At 35.4% G+C, this 22,091-nt stretch overlaps 1 protein-coding gene across 4 annotated transcripts in view; it reads left to right on the top strand.

The window, feature by feature from the left end:
- The window catches only part of SLC4A4 (solute carrier family 4 member 4), a 475,003-nt gene that overhangs the window by 387,799 nt on the left and 65,113 nt on the right, over nucleotides 1–22,091 (top strand). For all 4 annotated transcript variants that reach the window (XM_054683021.2, XM_517243.8, XM_009447756.5 and 1 more), the window contains 2 exons: nucleotides 2,147–2,217; nucleotides 12,707–12,898. In XM_054683021.2, coding sequence (XP_054538996.1) covers nucleotides 2,147–2,217; nucleotides 12,707–12,898 — 263 coding nt within the window. The remainder of the gene's footprint in view (nucleotides 1–2,146; nucleotides 2,218–12,706; nucleotides 12,899–22,091) is intronic.

Genomic DNA, 22,091 nt, shown 5'->3' with positions numbered 1-22,091 from the left:
TTTCTATTGTTTGTGTCATTTCTGTTTTCTTTAGCAGTGGTTTGTGGTTCTCCTTGTAGAGATCTTTCACCTTCCTGGTTAGCTGTATTCCCTAGGCATTTATTCTTTTTGTGGCAGTTGTGAATGGGAGTTTGTTCCTGATTGTTGTTAATATTTAGGAATGCTAGTGATTTTTGCACATTGGTTTTGTATCCTGGGACTTTGCTGAAGTTATTTTTCAGCTTAAGAAGCTTTTGGGCTGAGACTATGGGGTTTTCTAGATGCAGGATCATGTTGTCTGCAAACAGGGATAGTTTGACTTCCTCTCTTCCTATTTGGATGCCCTTTATTTCTTTCTCTTGCCTGATTGCCCTGGCCATTGCTTCCAATACTATGTTGAATAGGAGTGCTGAGAGAGGGCATCCTTGTCTTGCACAAGTTTTCAATGCTTCCAGGTTTTGCCCATTCAATATGATGTTGGCTGTGGGTTTGTCATATATGTCTCTTATTATTTTGAAGTATGTTCCTTCAACACCTAGTTTGTTGAGAGTTTTTTAAACATGAATGGATGTTGAATTTTATCCAAAGACTTTCCTGCATCTATTGAGATAATCTGGTATTTTTTTCTTTAGTTCTGCTTATGTGATGAATCACATTTATTGATTTGCATATGTTGGACCAACCTTGCATCCCAGGGATAAAGCCTACTTGATCGTGGTGGATTAGCTTTCTGATGTGCTTCAGCCTATTTTAATTCCCTCTGTGATCTGTAATGAAACAGAATAAGAACACAGATAATATGCACATGTACTTGCTTTACTGCTGAAATAGAGAAACTCTGGCAACAGCTAGCTTTAGTTTAACAGTTTTACAATCTAAAGTCTTGAAAGACCAGAGTGAATTCCAAAATTGACCAAAAGTAGGGCTCAAGCTAAATATTTTCTCTTTTTTAGTTGTTTTTCTTGTTTTTTTTTCTTCCCCAATTTATCTGCTCTCATTCATTTTTAGTCATGAAATGCCCTCTTTTCTAACTTCCTTTATTGACAGTAAATAAATATTTTTGAGTTCCTGTTAAGAGCTACACTGGGTAGATTTTAGGGAAAAACAGTGAATGAGATAAGCTTCTTCTGTTCCTCCCTTATGGATCTCATACTCTAATGTCAGCTATCAAAACCTGTGTGTTTCTTCTTAAAGGTTTATATAGGCAGGACTTGAAGCATGGCAAACTAAAAAGGCAAGCTAGTGGCTCAGAGGCACTGGAGTAGGGATCAAACAGTAGCTAGCAATTCAGATGTTAAATAAACTATGGGACCCTAAACAAACAAACGAATAATTAAAAACCCTGATGTGTTGTTTTATAATACTTCTATAAATTAGGAATATGCTCTAATAGTTTATTTTATAATACATAAAGCTTTGCAAAATAGGAAAAAGGCTTATCTGATAAAGAAAAATATTTTATAGAGTACTTTTTAAATACTATTTTTTAATTTTCAGACACATAAAATTTTAAAAAAGGAATGAAACATTTCCAAGAGGAAGGTTGGTTTAATAAATTAGATTCTTCTTCAAGTGCCATCTTCAACCTATAAATGACGCCACATTATATGAAAATAATTTTTAAAATTAGATTAAATATTCATCTCCATTATATTTTTATTATTTAGTACTGTCTCTTGTTTTCACACATTTTGCAAAGATAACCTTTCTCATACACTGTTGAAATTTCCAAAAGCTACAAATTATTTAAGTCTTAATTAGTAAAGCTTCAATATGGGAAATTTTCCTGTACATTCTGAAGCCAGTGGCCAACTTAATCAATTATGAACAGCCCTTGTTCCACTAGACAAAATATATTGAGTACCTTGTAGTATCAGGGAAGTTTTATTTCTTTTTTTTTGAAACCTGAAACAAATTTTAATACCGTCTCTTTAAATATTCACCATCATTTCTTATCAGATTAGAGCACAGCAGATGTGTCCAAATCTTTGTTTTATCTAGGTGAAAGGTGAACACATTTATAATAAATAAAAATTCACTGTGCCCTTATGTTGTCATTAAAGACATTTTTACTGTATAACCCTTCTTTTAAAAGTACCTAATTATGCATTTAAGGTCTTTTTCTATTTTAGTTTTATAGTATAAAATAATTGTCTTTTGCTTACAGCTAATATCTCAATATCTAATGACACCACACTGGCCCCAGAGTATTTGCCAACTATGTCTTCTACTGACATGGTAAGTGACTTACTATTTTAAATTACCTTCATACTGACTGCATATTGTATACTTGTTTATAATACTTATAATATATGATGTCTTCTACCATTCAGCAATTCTGGCATGAACACATACATAACAATTATTGACAGTGGAGGGACGGGAAAAAAAAAGCCACTTTCCTTTGCTCTAGTCAGCACTTTTTTTTTATTTGCCTTAAAAAAAGCTGAAGCCAATATTTACTTCTATAACATGCTTTTTAAAACTTCTTACGAATTTAACTGCCACATCGCATTAATTGTAACCTCGAAATATTTTCACAAGGGAAAATGTGAGAAGCTGGAAAATGAGAGCACAGTATCCTCTCTCTGTTTCTCGTATGGTTAAGAATTCTTACCAACCAAATGGTGCTGTGTTCTCTTCACTAAGAGTGATTGTAGCAGGACCTTTCCCCTGTCACTTAGAAAGGACTGTGCCTCTGTCACATGATATCCTTTCCCATGGCTGGTAACCAAGGATCTTTAGGAGACTGGAACTAAGCTTTAAAAATGAGCTGTTTTGCATGGAAGGTCACACACTGGAAGGAGGCTTTTGTATTGGAGAAAAAGGGGAAAGTGCTGTTTCAGACTTCCAATTGTGCTCCTTCTATGCTGAACATGGAATCTTACCAAAGAATATCAATCTTTCAGTTATAAAGACAGAAGCCATAATACCTTGTGTTGATAGAGTGCCCATCTCTCAGGAGACCCGGACATTTCTACAGATATTATGTAGTGAGTGCCCTAACATCCCTTTCAAAGATGATGTTTTGTATCTTTCCTGGGCAACTCTCATGTGACCCTCTTTTTTGTTTTTATATTCTATGGCTCTCTTGACTGCTTTTTTTGCTGTTAAAGTGTTCTCTGACTTTCCTCAAACTTACTTCTCTATTTCTTCCATGTTTGATGTTAGGTGTGTGAAAAAGTATGTGTATATGTTTTACCACATGCATACAGAAAGGAGTTCAACTTTCAGTCTTTCAACTGGTCAGCCTATTGCCTAAAAGGTCTTGCCTAAATACAGGGAAAACTGCCTCCTTCTAGATTTGAAAGAATTTTATTCAAAATTCTTATAGTAAAAATATAATTAATAAACTATAATTTAATAATATATATTTTAATTAAAATATAGCTAATATAGTTAATAAAAACATGTTAATTTGCAATAAATATTAGTGAAACACTCACTTCCACTGACTTAAAAAAAGAAATTGTTATCTAACTTAATTCTTTTTGTAACTAATCAAGGGAATCATTAAAATTAATGAACTTTTAAGACCTGTCTTTGGGCAAGTCCTGGCAGAAACTCCAGTAACTGATATGTATTAAAACAAAATGTCACAATAAGGTTCTTGAAAAAAAATGGAAGTTCTGATTGACTTCTAGTATGACTGTGATAGAGACATAGAGGCATAATGTCATTTCAACTTAGCTACTATTTATAGAACACCTACTAGAGACCACATGTGTTACATATATTCTCATCATTGTAGACCTTAATATGTACTATAACCATCAACATAAACTACCAGGGTTAATTACTTCTATTTTATACATGAGAGAAACTGAAGCTCCAGAGGGTAAATCACCTTTCTTGCTTTAGGTCACATAGCCATATATTAGTAGAACAAAGATTTGAAGTGAAGTCTGGGTGGTTCTTAGACTGGTGCCATTCCTAGTATACCATGATGCTTCAATGAACACAAATGGCAATGTTTACCCTTCCAGTTCCTATAGATGCCCCATATTCCAGGGCAGCAATCCCTTCGTATGCCTCAATTGCATACCTTAATTAAAATGTGAAGGTGCTATGTTCAGCACCTCTAGGGAAAGAAGTTAGGAGAAAAAATGTGTGTGTGTGTGTGTGTGTGTGTGTGTGTGTGTGTGTGGTCATGAAGGCCAACTTTTATTTTATCCTTCATTTCTCCTTTTTCATTCATATCATTACCCGTATTTATATGTTGTGTATACACACACATACAATATAGGTAAATGACTCAGAAATGAGTTTTAAACAAATATGATTTATTACCATCAATCATAATGATCAATTATTGAGGCACCTACTAGGTGCCAGACTCTTCACAGTAATAGTCTATAATTCTCACAATCACTTTATGAGTTATTAGATGTTACCCCTATTTTGTAGATGAAACAGAGACTTAGAAAAGTTAACTGACCTCCCAAAGACCATACATATTACAAGTATATGGTAAAATGAGGATTTGAACTCAGGGTTTTCTGCCTCTAGAATCTGCCTTATTTCTATTCTTTCAGGAAGCAGCATAGTGTTTTATGTAGGGGAACTCACAGATATTGTGTCAGACTGCCTGGTTCAAGTGCAGGGCTCCATGACTTAAAAAGCTGTGGAACCTTCTTAGTTTCTTAGTTTCCCATCTGCAACATTGGGATGGTAATAGTACTTATCTCAAAGGTACTGTAAGTGCCAACGTAATAGATAGGCAGAACTTAGCATAGTGGATGGCATGTAGTCATCTCTCAGTCAGTGTTAGGTATTGTTACTGTTCTTTCCAGGTATTATCATTTGATTAGGTCATGCAGCCTTCATAACTCAGAAGTTTAATGGAGAGAGGAAATTGGGAAGCCCATCTTCTGAGAGGCTATTGCGTCCTCCGTCTGCTTGGTTATGCTAGCCGGCTCTCCTATCCTGAACCTTTCCTAGGACACACAGTCATCAGGACTTAATTTTCCTTTTTTCATTTCAGCCATAATTAGATTGTGAGAGAAGGTACAGGAAAAGTGACATGCATCCCCTGGAGCCAGCAAGGCTTGCTCTCACAGGCCTTCAGTACATCCTGTCAGATGAAGGAAGGTCTTTTCCCTTCAGCTTCACTAGCATGAAGACAAGCTTTCTTTTTCATGGTGGTAGGGATATGTTTCAGGGAAAAGAGCAGGAGAGAGGGGTATTAGAGCATTTAAACAGAGATTAGAACTCTAGGATAACTATGTCTCAAGATAAAAAGGCAGGTTTTAGAATTTCCATTTATTGTTGGAATGGTGTCTTTATTTCTTCTCACTTTCTCCAATTTTTCTATAGATTTCTTGCTTGGTATACCCCTTTAACTTGCAAACCAAATTCCTTAAAATGTTCCTGTAAACCTTTAAAATTAGCCACAGCTTGTTCACACTGTATCTAGATAATGAGCATTAATACCTGTTGGCTTGCAGTTTCCAGCTCTCAGAGTGTGAGACACCAGATTTCAAAATCAAATGTCAGTTTCTTCTGAAGAAGTGATTGAAAGGATCAGTTAGTATTTTGTTTTTCCACATCAGATTCCTTTTTTTTTAAATTGAGGCGTACCTTAAAATACACAGTTCTGAAGTATTCATTGAAATGAGTTTTGATGGTTGTAACTACTATCCAAACAAGATACAGGACATTTCCATTACACCGGAAGGTCCCATGGAATGCTGTATTTTGTTTGATACCCTAGCTTTCTTTTTGGGGGATCTTTCTTTGCCCAAATACTCTGCCCCTAGCCTTCAGATGGCAGACACCTGAGCCCTTTCCAAAGTGGTTGAATGCCTCAGAGAAGTTTCTCTCAGCTCTGCTTCTCTGCCTCCCATCTTAAGAAAGTGGCTTCCTTACACTTAAGAGAGGCTCCATGTATATAAGGGGGAACTCTTTTAGCTTTCCTGTCCAACCCCCAGTCTTTCGTGTATTACCCATGCACTTGGCAAAGACCGTGAGAAAAGTTGGTGAGTGGATGCAGACTTGATCTATGCCTAGGACTCCTCTGAATTCTGCTCTGTCACCCCAGTCTGCATGTAGCCATTAAAAATTCATTAAATAGAAAAATTAGTTGGGCATGATGGCACACACCTGTAGGGTTACAGTGAGCTACAATCATGCCACTGCACTCCAGACTGAGCAATAGAGTGAGACTATGTATTAATATCTTAAAAATAAATAAATAATAAAATAAAAAATGTTTGATTTTTTTCCTCATCTTAATGGTGAGTTTTTTAAAACTATGATTTTTATAGGGTATCTAGCTTGCTTTGGTTGTTAGGATGGGAGTGATGGCCTCTCACAATTTTCTATAATCCCAATCACAAGCAGAACAACCAGTTTATCTTGATGTCTTATAATGGTACAGACAACTGTAACTCAAATGCATGCTGTAGATGATAAGGTAAGATTTCAGATTACTGCAAATCTGGCTCACCACTGTGGGGGAAAAAACTCTAAATAAGTACATCAACAACTTAACCTTGAGGCTTTTATTGGTGGTATCACTCTCATTTATATTTTTAAAAGCACATATTTTATCAGTCAGTACTCAAAAGGGCTACAGCACGTCCTCAGATTACACCATTTCATTATAACGTTGATGAAAAAAAGAGAAATTGACTCTCAGGCTACTGCCTATGTGGAGTTTGCATGTTCTTCTCATGTCTGCATGGGTTTTCACTAGGCACTCTGGTTTCCTTCCACATCCCAAACACATGCATATTAGGTTCATTGGCGTGTCTTAATTTCCCAGTCAGACTGAGTGTGGGCGTGTGTGTGACTGCACCCTGTGATGGGATAGTGTCCTGTCTAGGGATAGTTCCTGACTTGCACCCTGAGCTGCCGGGATAGGCTCTGACCACTCACAACCCTGACCTGGAATGATAATAATTATCTTACTTATTTTTACTAATCTTTCTTAAATGTATGTATAGCTCACATTTATTTTAACATTTAATATTAGAAATGTTTTGATCTTTATTTAGAAGTTTGGTGATGTTTTTGTGACCAAGAATATGCCATAGGGACTTAACTCTTGCTTATAGTGATTAGCCTATGGTAAAACTGGGTGGTTATACATCATTTTGCTTAAAGTTGCAGTTTCCATGAACCTATTGATGACAGTGAGGATCTACTGTAATACAGAACCTTTAATTATTATTTTTATTATTATTATTACTTATTATACTACCCAGAGATGCTGTTAATCATGGGACTAAGAACCTTCATGATGATTCTAGGAATTAACATTCATTTCATGGGAAATGGAATGTCATATTAATATTCTTGTGCAAAGCATCCTTGTGATTTTCTCCCACCGAGAAAGTCAAGTGTAAAAACCATTCTGTCCTTAAATCTCCTTGAAGATTACACATTCCTACTTTTAAAAGTATTACGTAAAATTTTAAATATGCACTAAAATAGAGTAAAGCAGTGAAGCCCCATATACGCATCACCTAGCCTCAATGGCTTTGAACATTTTGTCCATCCTGTCTCATATTATCCCTCACTTTTTCCTTTAGGGAGGATACTGTGGTCTTTTAAATTTTAAAATAAATCCTTTGGTATGCATTCTACTTTTCAGAAATGCGAGCAGATCCACTCAGTATAACAGGGTAATTCTCTTGAAAAAGATATCTCAAAAAATAGATTGAAATCTCTTTTCATGAGATTTACCACAGTTAAGATCCTCAGCAACTTGATCATTTTCTTTAAATCTTTTTCCCCCAGTACCCATTTACCTAAACAATCTGCTTCAGCCCATCTGGTCTATTCACTGTTAGATCCCCACACAGGTGAGCATTCAGTAAGTCTTTAAAATTGAATGAAGCATTGTATGTTCCCATATCAGCATCTTTGCTCTTGATGTCTCTCTCTCTAATACTTTACCTCTTTTTTGCTGCCAGTGCAGAAAGAAATGCACATCTAAAGTTTGTCGCTTTTATTCCCTTTTGTTACAGTTTTGCTGTCCTTCTACTCTTACTCCTGCTGCCCTTTGAATATGAGAGTTCTGCAAAAACCAGTCCTTCTTTTAGGGCTTAGTTTACATTTTGTTTTCTCTGTACTCAATGAAGATGATTATTCCCTCTTCTGACCATCTGATCTTCATACCACTCATTTAGATACTTCCTTTTACTGGGTTATATTATTAGTTAATATTTAAGTTAACATACTTTATTTCTCTAGGGAAAGTTTTAGAAGTTGTTGTTTTATTTATCTTTATTGTACCTGTAAAGGTTACATTCGTTCATTCATGCACTTAGGTCTCAGTGCATTTTCTATTTTCCTGTGGCCACATTTTTCTATTTTCTAGACGTGACTGTTAACTCAAAATATTCTATATCTAATTGAAATAGTTTTGCCAGATTTAGCAAACAAAAATAAAACATGCCCAGTTAAAGATGAATTTTAAATAAATATTGAATAATTTTAGTATAAATATGTCCTAAATGTTACATATGAAACACTTCTACTGAAAATACTATTTGTTGTTTACCTGAAATTCAAATGTAACTGGGCATCCTACATTTTACCCAGCAACTCTAAATTGAAAGTTTATTTTAATTTAATTTTGTCTTCCAGATAAAAAGAGTAGATAAATTGGTAGATATCTTCCTTGAATATGTCATATATTCCAGACATGATGACAGATTTCGTTTGTTCAATCAACAATGATTTCTTCAGTGCCTAATGTATCCCAAATTAAATTCTGCTACTGTCTTGCTCTGCTCTTTTCTTTTTTTTCCTTATTGATGCACAGTCCCTTTGGTCCTCAGGCACCATACATTTATCATTTTTAGCTTTTATCCATCCTTAGTCAAAACAGTTACTAAGTCCTGGGGCATCTCTCTCTCTCTCTCTCTCTCTCTCTCTCTCGCTTTCTCCGTCCCTCTCTCTTCCTCCCTCCCTCTCTCTCTCTCCTTTCTCCATTCTTGCATTTCCCATCAATCTCTTTTCCTTTTCATCCCCATAACCAGATTATTTCTCATCCACCATAAACACCTCAAAAGTTTTTGCCAACCCCAAAGAACTTGCCTTAACCTTGCAATTTGCATATTCTAACCTATTCTTTTGTTATAGTATTTCTTGAAAAAATAGTCTGTAATTGCCGTTGCAATTTTTTCACTCCCACGCATTTCTCAGCTCATTGTACTTCTTTTACCCATCACTCTGATGACTTTTTCGTAGTGTTTTGTGGTATCTTCACTTCCATTGTGGATACCCTAGATGTTTTACACTCTTTTTTCCTGCACATTTTTCCCTTGTAGTTTTATTGTCTTACAACTCCAATGATCAGCTCTTTCCTGATGACTCCTAAGTAGATGTCTCTAAACTTGACATCTCTCCTAGATCCAGGTCTCAGACCCACTAGATATCTCTCTGAATATTTTCAAACTTACAACAGTGAATATTGAGGAAGCTACAATATAATTGTAATAAAACATTACACGCATCATAAGGAAAACAGATAATGTGCTAAGAGAATTCTAACAGGCAGAAAGGACTTCTGAGATTGTGTTCCCATTTGTCTTGTTCTTTGTTTTCTTCAGAGACAGGATTTTGCTCTGTTGCCCAGGCTGGCATATAGCGGCACAATCATAGCTCACTGTAACATCAAACTCCTGGGCTGAAGTGATCCTCCTGCCTCAGTCTCCAGAGTAGCTAGGACCACAGGCATGCACCACTTAGCCTGGCTAATTAAAAAAAAAATTAATGGAGATGAGGTCTTGCTATGTTGCCCAGGCTAGTCTCAAATTCCTGGTTTCAAGTGCTCCTCCTGCCTTGGCCTCCCTAAGTGCTGGGATTACAGATGTGAGCCACCATGCCAGTACTGGCTTGTTCTTAAAGTTCTGATTTAACCGTTTAAACAGTATGTATAGAATTTTGCATAGGAAATAAAGATCAAAACCATAGAGATGTGAGAACCACTTGTAAGGGCTAGAGGGCAGTAGCAGTGAGATGAGTTAAGGGTCTCCTGCATTAAGGCCAGAGGAGACAATAGTGGCTTGAACATCAGGCATAGCAGTGGTCATAGGTAAGTTTGTTGGTGAAATGGACCCTGCCTGAAGTTTTATGGAATTAACCTTCACTGACATCAGCTTATATGGAACAATAACATTGAAATAATACAGATAATATAGATGTACTTTCAGTGATATCTAAATAGAATTGTTTATTAGCTAGAATTTAAGTTTTATGGGAGTAGGAAACTTTGTATTCTGAAATGCCAAATATGCTGAGATATATGCATGCCACCTACAGTTTTTATACTGAAGTCCTTAATGAAAGGTGGTATTTGGATACTCAAGTTTCTGGATAGTGGTACAAAGAATCATTTGAGGCTTACAAAATAGTGATCATTTGGCATTTTAAGTTGATGTAAGCAAGAAGACATGTCTGTCATTTCATGTACATCTGTATAGTCTTCACCTCAACCTGAATCTCTGTAAGAAAATCAATAGAACTTCCTGTCAGGATTGCTTTAATACAACTTATCTGTGGGCAACTCTAGTTATAGAGAAGAATTCTGCTGGTATTAAAGTGCTGAAGTGAAATTATGTTAAATTTTTGCTGACTTTAAAACAAAGAAACCTGTTAGCTATTATGACTTCTAAACTTTAAATGTATGCTGCTATAAACATCCATATGCAGAAACCTCAAAAACAAAATGAGATATGATTAATCACCTTTCAGAAGCAGAGTTTGATAAAAGCAAGAATGCAGTTCAGCTGTTTACAAGTTGAAACTTCTATAGGAAAAATATTTCAGGGAAAGATATATAGTTTGTTTTTTATTGACTTATGTAAGCACTTTACCTTTTGAGCTCTATAAAAAATTGAACTGTTTCTGGGAAGAGATTCTTCTTTTATGACTATATTACTCATATCATGACAATTCATTGAATAGTAAAAGACATTGATGATGTGTTTGGTGTGAGGTAGAACTCTTGTCTTCAAAGGACAGGAGAAATTTATCTTTCCACATTTATTTGCAAGGTGTTTTCAAATAACTCTTCTGATAGCGTATGACATATCCATTAGCCCTGGACCTAAGAGGAGTAAGTTATGGGTATTTAGAATGTTTCTAAGCTGAGACACCCAGTCCCTTCCACCCAACCACATTGGCATCCATTTAGATAGGTACAATTTTGAAAATCTTTCCCCAGGAAAGAGCCAGATTGTCACAGTATGCAAGAAAGTGTTGTGCATAGCAAAAGAAACTTAGTTAAAGGATATTTAAGAAGATTCAAATATCAGTATAAGGGCGACCTGTGCAGAAATTTTATTAAGCAAGGGGATGAGCAACCAGGAGACTGCTTGTCACATAAAATGTTCAGGCAGAGAATGAATGTTCATCTTTCAGGACTATTGAATACTAAAGATGATAAATCTGATTAAATCATCCAAGTTTCCTCCAAACTCTGATATTTTAGAAAAAGTTTCTTAGGCTTAGAGGCCATTAACTTTTGGCTGACTGGTAATTCAAGTAAGTCGGCTGTTATAGAAGCCGACTTACTTGGGATTTGAGGTGCGTGTGACTTTATTGAGACAGTGGTCTCAATAAAAACAGATTGAGAGAAGCAGTATAAGACAGGGAAGGAGTTAAACAAGGATATGGTTTCAGCTGAGTTTTGCTTCAGCCTGATCCCGTGGGAGCTCTGGAGCATAAATTGTGCATAGAGTTGCTCTCACCTGGAGACGAAGAGGGTATAGTTTTAGGCCCCGGTTAGTATTAGTCAGTAATCGGCTATGAGAGGGCACTACATTGCAGGTGAGGTGGCTCTTAAATGGCTAATGGCAGTTCTCTAGAGAAGAAGACAGCTGTGAATTAAGAGCAGCTAGTACTCAGAGCAACTGGGGGATGGGTGTGCTGGCCCTATCTACTATGCTAGCAAAAGGATTGTCCTATGTATTAGAAACACAAAATAGGAACAAGAGTGAGCGGCTAGAGGGAAGCACAGCACTGACCCCACAACAGCCATACATGAAAACTGACCATATGTTTGAGGCCATGTAACATGGAGATGGATATTCCATACACAACTACATAGCCTTAAAGGCATCACAGCACATACAAAGAACAGATGCTCATAATGCTGACCTAGAGTCAAGAAGAAAAAAATCTATACTTTATTAGAATATGCAATTGAAAAAGCAGGGACCATCCACATTTTTATACTTTAATTGCTTAAATCACCAGTCCCTAGTTATTTAGAAAAGAAACAGAATAGTTGTGAAAGTGCTCGGTGAGTAATTAACCTATTACAACTTTTAGAGCATTAACCATAGGGCCATCAGGTAGACACGTAAGAAGCTGTGCGTTACAAAGGTAAGTACTTTAGAAAAAGGAAAGTGTTTTAGAGAGTCTTACATTTTGAGACTTAGAATATTAATGTGTCTCAGTTTACTCTCAGGAAGGTGTGCAGGAAAGAAGTACTTTGTGGTTTCTGTTGAACAAGTGGGCGATTTTAAGGCTGTTGCCCAAACTAGGTAACAAATTGCATCATTCTCATTGTATTTTCAACAATTGCCACCCTCTTGGCCCATCTTATCTGTTATTCCATGAACACCTCATCAAGTTTCACCCTCCAGTGCTTATTTTCAAACTGTTTTACAGAAACTTTTGGTATAAATCCTATAGCTCATCAAGTATCAAAGGCTGCTTTTTATATGTCAATGTTCTCTAGAAAAATTTTAATGTTTTTCTTCTTCAGTACCATAATACTACCTTTGACTGGGCATTTTTGTCGAAGAAGGAGTGTTTGAAATATGGAGGAAACCTCGTCGGGAACAACTGTAATTTTGTTCCTGATATCACACTCATGTCTTTTATCCTCTTCTTGGGAACCTACACCTCTTCCATGGCTCTGAAAAAATTCAAAACTAGTCCTTATTTTCCAACCACAGTAAGTACCTGAATTTTAAATAGTTTTCATTGGATTTACACTGTATCAACAATAATACAACTTAACAAGGTGAAAAAGGCACCTGTAATTCAATGTGTCCAATATAATTTTGTGCGTTTTAAAAATTACACTTCAATCTTTGTTCATGTGCATACTTATTAACGTTAAGTCTAGTCAAGCTTTGGAAAACCTTCCAAGGACTTTCTCACATAATTCTGTCATATACCTCTCATAATTCTGAATATGCTGAAAGGAAAAAAAATGAGATGAATTATATTTAAAAATGCATGAGTGAAGAAAAATACCTTTTAAATTCATTGTGTTTAAGTACATAATCAAAAACTCTTCGTGTTCATCAGGAATTTCCATGTTGTAGAATTTCTTCAGCAGCTGTACATTTGAGTATTTTAGTACTTGAATTATGGGCTGTGGGAGTAACTTAAATTGTGTTGTTACACAAGTATTGGTATAAGATATGACTGTCATATGAGCCAAACTTTCCTTCCCGTAATGATGAATGCCATAGTACAGAGAAACAGATAATTAAACTGGGTTGTGCAAACATCCTGTCTCCCATTAAAATGCCTGAGTGAGCTTAGTCCAAACTGTGGGTTCATGGAGATGCTATAAGAAAAGACTAATATTTAGTTAATGGCATTTTGGTTTTTTGCCTGCAGAATCAAACTAAGATAATCCTTTGCTTTACAGTTCAGTTCTTAGTGTTTAGGATGTCAGTATTTCTTAGGCAATCTTGATTACACCTGATTTATATCAGTGACCTGCTCTGTACAGCTGACATCTCATGAAACAGCTCTTCTTGCATTATATGTAAAAGGAATGGAAGAATTTTAAAATATGAGATGCACTTGATGAAATTCCTTTTTCCAACTCCTAGGAAATGAAAATATATTTACTTTCACCTAGAAAATTTTTGACTCTCTGATTCTTCTTACAAAATTGAAAATAAACAGAAGGGTTGATAATGAAATGTCTAGAAGTAGATAGCCCAAGGAATGAAAAATTTCCACAAAGTGAAATTTAGAAAGAAGCATTCAACTTAGTCTGCTTAACATGGGCATTACAAGCTGGTGATCCACAGGCAGAAAGAATTCAACCCACAGCCATTCTTTGTTTAGCCCACAGTGTGTATACACACAAAAAAACACACACTCTCTCTCTTACTTGAGGCTTTTGGTAGAATCTGTACTTTGCAGATAGTTACTGTTTTCCCAGCTCTGTGTTGTCTAAGAATTGGCTGTTTCATGCATTCAGATTAACTGCCTGTTCTTAAAGACACTGGGAAATGTGCTTTCTTGATACACCTCTTCAACTGTATGAGTTTTGGGTAGAACAGATTCCTGGGTAAAAGTCTTTGAGGACAATTTTTTTTTTTCTCTTGAGGTTTTTCCTTCTTAATAAGTAATTTATTGGGCATCTTGGATTTTGTTTGTTTGTATTTTTGGCTTATACTTTGTAAATCATCACCACCTGCCAAAGTCTGATATAATTTAAGTATAGTAAGTAGAAAAGTGGAAAATTTGTGAAGCACTTATAAGTCATAATTTGCAAAATAAACTAGTTTCAACTTTGAGATGAATGGAGATCCTTTTCTAAATTTTAAAATCTTAATTGACCAATAATAATGTAAACTATGTATTTCTGGAGTACAATGTGACATATGTATATGTTGTGGAATGATTAAATCAAGCTAATTAACATATCCATTACCTCACATACTTATTTTTTTGTGATGAGAACATTTAAAACCTACTCTTTTAGCAATTTTAAAATATACAACACATTATTATTAGCTATAGTCATCATGCTGTGCAGTGGATCTCAAAGACATATTCCTCTTGTCTGATACTTTGTACCCTTTGACCAATATCCTCCCATTCCCCGCCTCCAGTAGGCACCGTTCTACTGTCTACTTATATGAGTTTGACATTTTAGGTTTCACGTATAAGTGAGGTCATGTAGTATCTGTCTGTCTGTGCTTGGCTCATTTCACTTCACATAATGTCTTCCAGGTTTATCCAAATTATTGCTAATGACAGAATTTCCTTTGTTTTATGGCTGGATAGTATTCCACTGTTTATATGTGCCACATTTTCTTTATTCATCTGTTGATGAACACTTAGGCTGATTCCATATCTTGGCTATTGTGAATAATGCTACAAAGAACATGAGAGTGTTGACATCTCTTTGAGATCATGATTTCATTTCTTTTGGATACATACACAGAAGTAGGGTTGCTGGATCATATAGTAGTTCTGGTTTTTATTTTTTGGGGGAAACTTTCATACTGTTTTCTGTAATGGCTGTTCTAATTTACGTTCCCACCAACAGTGTACAAGGGTTACCTTTTCTCCACATCATCACCAACACTTATCTTTTGTCTTTTTGATAATAACCATCCCAACAGGTGTGAGGTCATATCTCATTGTGGATGTAATTTGTAGTTCCCTGATACTTCATGATGTTGAGCATTTTTTCATTTATCTTTTGGCCATTTATGTTTCTTCTTTTGCAAAACATCTATTCAGGTCCTCTGTCTATTTATTAGGTGAATTGCTGTTCAGTTTTAGTTTGATGCAATCCTGTTTGTCTATGTTTGCTTTTGTTGTCAAAAAATAACCTTATGTTGAAGTGTAATGTTAGGTTATTTGATATTAACAATAATCTTTGCCCAGACTAATGTCATGGAGCTTTTCCTTTATGTTTTCTTTTAATAATTTTACAGTTTCAGGTCTTATATTTAAGTCTTTAATCTCTGGCTATTTTCTTTTTTTGTATTTTTAGTAGAGACAGGATTTCACCATCTTGGCCAGGCTGGTCTTGAACTCCTGACCTCGTGACCCACTCGCCTTGGCCTCCCAAAGTGCCAGGATTACAGGTGTGAGCCACCCTGCCTAGCCTTAATCCATTTTGAATTGATTATTGTATATGGTATGAGATGAGGGTCTAATTTCATTATTCTGCATGTTGATATCTAGTTCTCCTAGCACTATTTATTGAAGAGACTGCTGTTACCCCATTGTGTGTTCTTGGCATCTTTGTTGAAAATCAGTTGGCCATAAATGCATGGATTTATTCCTGGACTCTGTTCTATCCCATTGGTCTGGATGTCTGTTTTTCTACCAGTACCATCCTGTTTTGATTACTATAGTTTTGTAGTAGATTAGTGTGATGCTTCCAGCTTTCTTCTTTTTGCTCAAGATTGGTTTGGCTATTTGGGGTCTTTTGTGATTTGATACAAATTTTAGGATTACTTTTTTTATTTGTGTAAAACATATCATTGGAATTTGGATAGGGTTTGCTTTGCATCAGTAGATTGCTTTGGTAGTATGGACTTTTTAATAATACCAATTCTTCAAATTCATGAATACAGGATATCTTTCCATTTACTCCTGTCTTCTTCAATATCTTTCATCAAATCTTTATAATTTTCAAAGTATAGCACATTCACCTCCCAGGTTAAATTTGTTCTTAAATGTTTTATTCTTTTGTAGCTATTGTAAGTGGGATTGTGATTTTTTTTCAGATAGGTTGTTGTTGGTCTATAGAAACACTACTGAATTGTATGTTGATTTTATATTCTGCAACTTTACTTAATTTTTTTATTACTTCTAAAATTTTTTTGGTGGAGTCTTTATGTAAGATCATGTTGTCTGCTAACAGAGACAATTTAACTTCTTCCTTTCCTTCCTTTCATAGGTTATATGTGTCTAGGAATTTACCCATTTCTTCTAGGTTATTTAGTTTGTTGTTGTATAATTGTTCATAAGTATCTCTTAGAGTTTTTTTTATTTCCTTGTTATCAGGTGTAATGTCTCTTTTTAATCACTGAATTTATTTATTTCAGTCTTCTTTTTTTTTTTAGCCTAGCTATTGGATTGTTGGTTTTGCTTATTATTTATTTATTTTTATTTTTAATTTAATTAATTAGTTAATTAATATTTTTTGTTTGTTTGTTTGTTTGTTTGTTTTGAGACAGAGTCCCTCTCTGTCACCCAGGCTGGAGTGCAGTGGCGCCATCTCAGCTCACTGCAACCTCTGCCTCCCTGGTTCAAGCGATTCTCCTGCCTCAGCCTCCCAGGTAGCTGGGACTACAGGAGTGTGCCACCATGGGACCTGGCTAATTTTTTGTATTTTTAGTAGAGATGGGGTTTCACCATAATAGCCAGATGGTCTCGATCTCCTGACCTTGTGATCCCCCTGCCTAGGCCTCTCAAAGTGCTGGGATTACAGGCGTGAACCACCACGCCTGGCCTATTTTATTTTATTTTTGAGATGGAGTCTTGCTCTGTTGCCCAGACTAGAGAGCAGTGGTGCCATCTCAGCTCACTGTAACCTCAGCCTCCTGGGTTCAAGGGATTCTTGTGCCTCAACCTCCTGAGTAACTGGGATTACAGGCGCTTGCCACCGCGCCCACTAATTTTTGTATTTTTTGTGGAGACGAGGTTTCACTATGTTGACCAGACTCATCTTGAACTGTTGATCTCAAGTGATCCACCAGCCTCGGCCTCCCAAAGTGTTGGGATTACTGGCGAGAGCCACTGCACCCCGGCTGATTTTGTTTATCTTTAAAGAAACCTCAACTTTTAGTTTTGTTAATTTTTTTTTACTTGTCTTAGTCTTTATTTCTTCTTTGAGTTTTATTATTTCCTTCTTTCTAACAATTTTGAGTTTAGTTTGTTTTTGTCTTTCTAGCTCCTTGACATGCTTCCTTAGGCTGTTTATTAGAAATCTTCTTTCGATGTAGTCATTTATTGCTATAAATTTCACTCTTAGAACTGCTTTTGTTGTGTCCCATGGGTTTTGGTATGATATATTTCCATTCTCATTTGTCTCAAATTTATTAATTTCATTTTTAATTTGTTTACTTACACATTGGTTATTTAGTAGCATACATATTCAGGAGCATAAACTTCCATGTGTTTGTAAAGGTTTCAAAGTTTTCCTTATTGTTGATTTATAGTTTTATATTGTGGTCAGAAAAGATACTTGATACGATCTCTGTTTTCTTAAATTTTCTAAGACTAGTTTTGTAGCCTAGCATATGATCTGTCCTGGAGAATGTTACAAATGCAGTTGAGAAGAATGTGTATTCTGTAGCAGTTGGATGGAATATTCTGTAAAGGTCTGTTAGGTCCATTTGATGTATGGTGCAACTGAAGTCCAATGTTCCTTGTTGATTTTCTGTATAGACGATCTGTCCATTGTTGAAAATGGGGTATTGAAATTCACTATTATTGTATTGTCTTCTGTTTCTCCCTTTAGACAGAATGATAATATTTGCTTTATATGTTTGGGTACTCTGTGATTAGGTGCATATAGATTTATAATTGTTTTATTGAATCGATTCTTTTATTATTATATAATGACCTTCTTTGTCACTTTTTACAGTTTTTGACTTAAGTATATTTTATATGGATACCTCTGATCACTTTTGGTTTCCATTTGCATGGAGTATCTTTTTCCATCCTTTCATTTTCAGTCTGTTGTCCTTAATAGTGAGGGGATCTCTAGTAGGCAAACTATAGTTTGGTCTTTTTTTTTTTTTTGTCCATTCATTCCCTCTGTATCTTTTCATTGGAGAACTTAATTTCATTTACATTCAAGGATTTTATTGATAGGTAAGGACTTACTCCTATCATTTTGTTAATTGTACTTTAATTATTTTAATATCCTTCATTCTTTTCTTCCTCTCTTGTTTATCTCTGTGGTTTGGTGCTAAGCTTTGTTTCTTTTCCCTTTCTCATGTGTTTATCAGCTGTAATTTCTATCTTTGTGGTTGCCATGGGGCTAACATAATGAGTCTTGTAATTATAATACTCTATTTTAAGCTGATAACAACTTAACTTTGGTCACGTTAAAATACTTTAGACTTTTTTGCTCCCTCCCACAATTTATATGTTTGTTACCTTAATTTACTTTCTTATCTACTGTGTGTTTCTTAGTCACTAATTATGGCTTTTCTTGTTTTCGACCATTTTAAGTTTAAACCTTCATACTAGAGATTGAAAGATTTATGTAGCACCATTATAATTCTGTGTTTGATTATGAATTTACCTCTACTGGTGAGTTTTATACTTTCATGTATTTTCATGATAATAAATATCATCCTTTTGTTTACAGTTGTAGCTCTTAAGCATTTTTTATAAGACTGATCTAGCAATAATGAATTCCCTCAGCTTTTGCTTGTCTGGAAAGATCTTTATTATAGCTTTGCTGGATGTGGTATTGGCTAACAGTTGGTTTTTGTTTCCACACTTTGAATATATTATCCCATTCTCTCCTGACTGGCAAGATTTCTGCTGAGAAATCTGTTAATTGTCTAATGGAGATTCTCTTATATGTGACTTGATGCTTTTCTCTTGCAGCTTATAGAATTCTCTCTTTGTCTTTAGCTTTTGACAGTTTGAGTATTAATATGCCTTGGAGAACATTGTTTAGGGTTCAGTCCAGTTGGGAACTTTTGAGCTTCTTGGATCAGGACATCCATATTTCTCCCAAGACTTTGAGGTTTTCAGTCATTATTTTGTTAAATAGGCTTTCTGTTATTTTATTTGTCTCTTCTTTCACTGTCACACATATAATGCAAAGATTTATTCACCTAATTCTTATTTATTTTTTCCTCTGACTTGATTGGGTTAATTCAAAAGATGACTTCAAGTTCAGGAACTCTTTCATCTTCTTGATCTAGTCTGTTCTTGATGCTATCGGTTGTATTTTTTTATTTCTTTCACTAAATTCTTCACTGCCAAGATTTCTGTTTGATTCTTTTTTAATGATATCTTTCACTTTTTTGAATTTTTCATTCAGATCATGAATTATTTTTCTGATTTCACTGAATTGTTTGTATTCTATAGTATCTCTCTGAGCTTCTTTAAGATCATTATTTTGAATTCCTTTTGATCTATTCTATAAATATTCTTTTTTTGGACCTCCTACTGAAGACTTATTGTGTTTCATGGGGGGGGGTGTTATTATTTTTTTTCTTTTTTGCTTTTTTTGTATTTTTTTTAAATATCCAACCTCTATTCTAATTCAGGGTACATATACAGGATGTGCAGGTTTGTTACATAGGTAAATTGTGCCATGGTGGTTTGCTGCACAGATCATTCCATCACCCAAGTATTAAGCCCAGCATCCACTAGCTTTTCTTCCGGATTCTCTCCCTCTTCCCACCTCCCCCTCCCAACAGACCCCAGAGTGTGTTGTTTTTCTGAATGTATCCGTGTGTTCTCATCATTTAACTTCCACTTATAAGTGAGAACATGTGGTATTTGGTTTTCTGTTCCTGCGTTAGTTTGCTAAGGATAAATGGCCCCTAGCTCCATCCATGTCCCTGCAAAGGACATGATCTTGTTCCGTTTTATGGCTGCATAGTATTTCATGGTGTATATGTACCACATTGTCTTTATCCAGTCTATGACTGATGGGCTTTTAGGTTGATTCCATGCCTTTGATATTGTGAATAGTGCTGCAATGAATATATGTATGAATGTGTCTTTATAATTGAACAATTTATATTCCTTTGGGTATATATCCTGTAATGGATATATAAAACTTTATATATAAAATGGATATATATAAAACTTAAAATATATCCAGTAATGGATATATACCCAAAGGCTTTTTCTCCACAACTTTGCCAGCATCTGCTATTTTTTGACCTTTTAATAATAGCCATTCTGACTGGTGTGAGAGAGTATCTCATTGCAGTTTTGATTTGCATTTCTGTAATGATTAGTAATGTTGAGGTTTTTTTTTTTTCATATGTTTGCTGGCCACATGTATGTCTTATTTTGAGAAGTGTCTTTTCATGTCCTCTGCCCAGTTTTTAATGGGATTTTTTGTTTTTTTCTTGTAAATTTGTTGAAGTTCCTTATAGATGCTGGATATTAGACCTTTGTCAGATACATAGTCTGCAAAAATTTTCTTCCATTCTGTAGGTTGTCTGTTTACAATGATGACCATTTCTTTTGCTGGGCAGAAGCTCTTTAGTTTAATTAGATTCTGTTTGTTAATTTTTGCTTTTGTTGCAACTGCTTTTGGTGTCTTCATCATGAAATCTTTGCCCATGCCTGTGTCCTGAACGGTATTGCCTAGATTTTTTTCTAGAGTTTTTATGGTTTGGGGTTTTATGATTAAGTATTTAATCCATCTTGAGTTAATTTTTGTATATGGTGTAAGGAAGAGGACAAGTTTCAATTTTCTACATACGGCTAGCTAGTTCTCTTGGCACCATTTATTAAATGGGGAATTATTTCACCATTGTTTGTTTTTGTCAGGTTTGTCGAAGATCAGATGGTTGTAGGTGTGTGGTCTTATTTCTTGATTTTCTATTCAGTTCCATTGGTCTATGTGTCTGTTTTTGTACCAGTACCATGCTGTTTGGTTTCTATAGCCCTGTAGTTTGAAGTCAGGTAGCATGATGCCTCCAGCATTGTTCTTTTTGCTTAGGATTGCATTGGCTATTTGGGCTCTTTTTTGGTTTCATATGAATTTTAAAATAGTTTTTTCTAATTCTGTGAAGAATATCAATAGTATTTTACCTGGAATAGCATTAGATCTTCAAATTGTTCTGGGCAGTATGGCCATTTTAACATTTTAACATATTGATTCTTCCTATTCATGAGCATGGAATGCTTTTCCATTTTTTTCTGTCATCTCTGATTTCCTTGAGTGGTGGTTTGTAGTTCTCATTGAAGAGGTCCACTTCCATCATTAGCTGTATTCCTAGGTATTTTATTCTTTTTGTGGCAGTTGTGAATGGGAGTTCATTTGTGATTTGGCTTTCGACTTTCCTGTGGTTGGTTTAAAGTAATGCTAGTGAGTTTTGCAGATTGATTTTTTATCCTGAGACTTAGCTGAAGTTGCTTAGCAGCTCAAGAAACTTTGGGGCTGAGATGATGGGGTTTTCTAGATACAGTTTTATATAATCTGCAAACTAGGTAGTTTGACTCCCAGTTTGGAAAACACATTTCAGGATATCATCCAGGAGAACTTCCCCAACCTAGCTAGACAGGCCAATATTCAAATTTTGGAAATGCAGAGAACCTCAGCAAGATACTTCACAAGAAGATCATCCTCAAGACACATAATCATCAGATTCTCCAAGGTTGAAACGAAAGAAAAAATGTTTAGGGCAGCCAGAGAGAAAGGCAAGATCACCTACAAAGGG

The sequence above is a fragment of the Pan troglodytes genome, chromosome 3, assembly GCF_028858775.2.
Source record: "Pan troglodytes isolate AG18354 chromosome 3, NHGRI_mPanTro3-v2.0_pri, whole genome shotgun sequence".
Taxonomy (NCBI): Eukaryota; Metazoa; Chordata; class Mammalia; order Primates; family Hominidae; genus Pan; species Pan troglodytes.
Note: the sequence above shows the minus strand (reverse complement) of the source record. Positions and strands in the feature narration are given on the sequence as shown.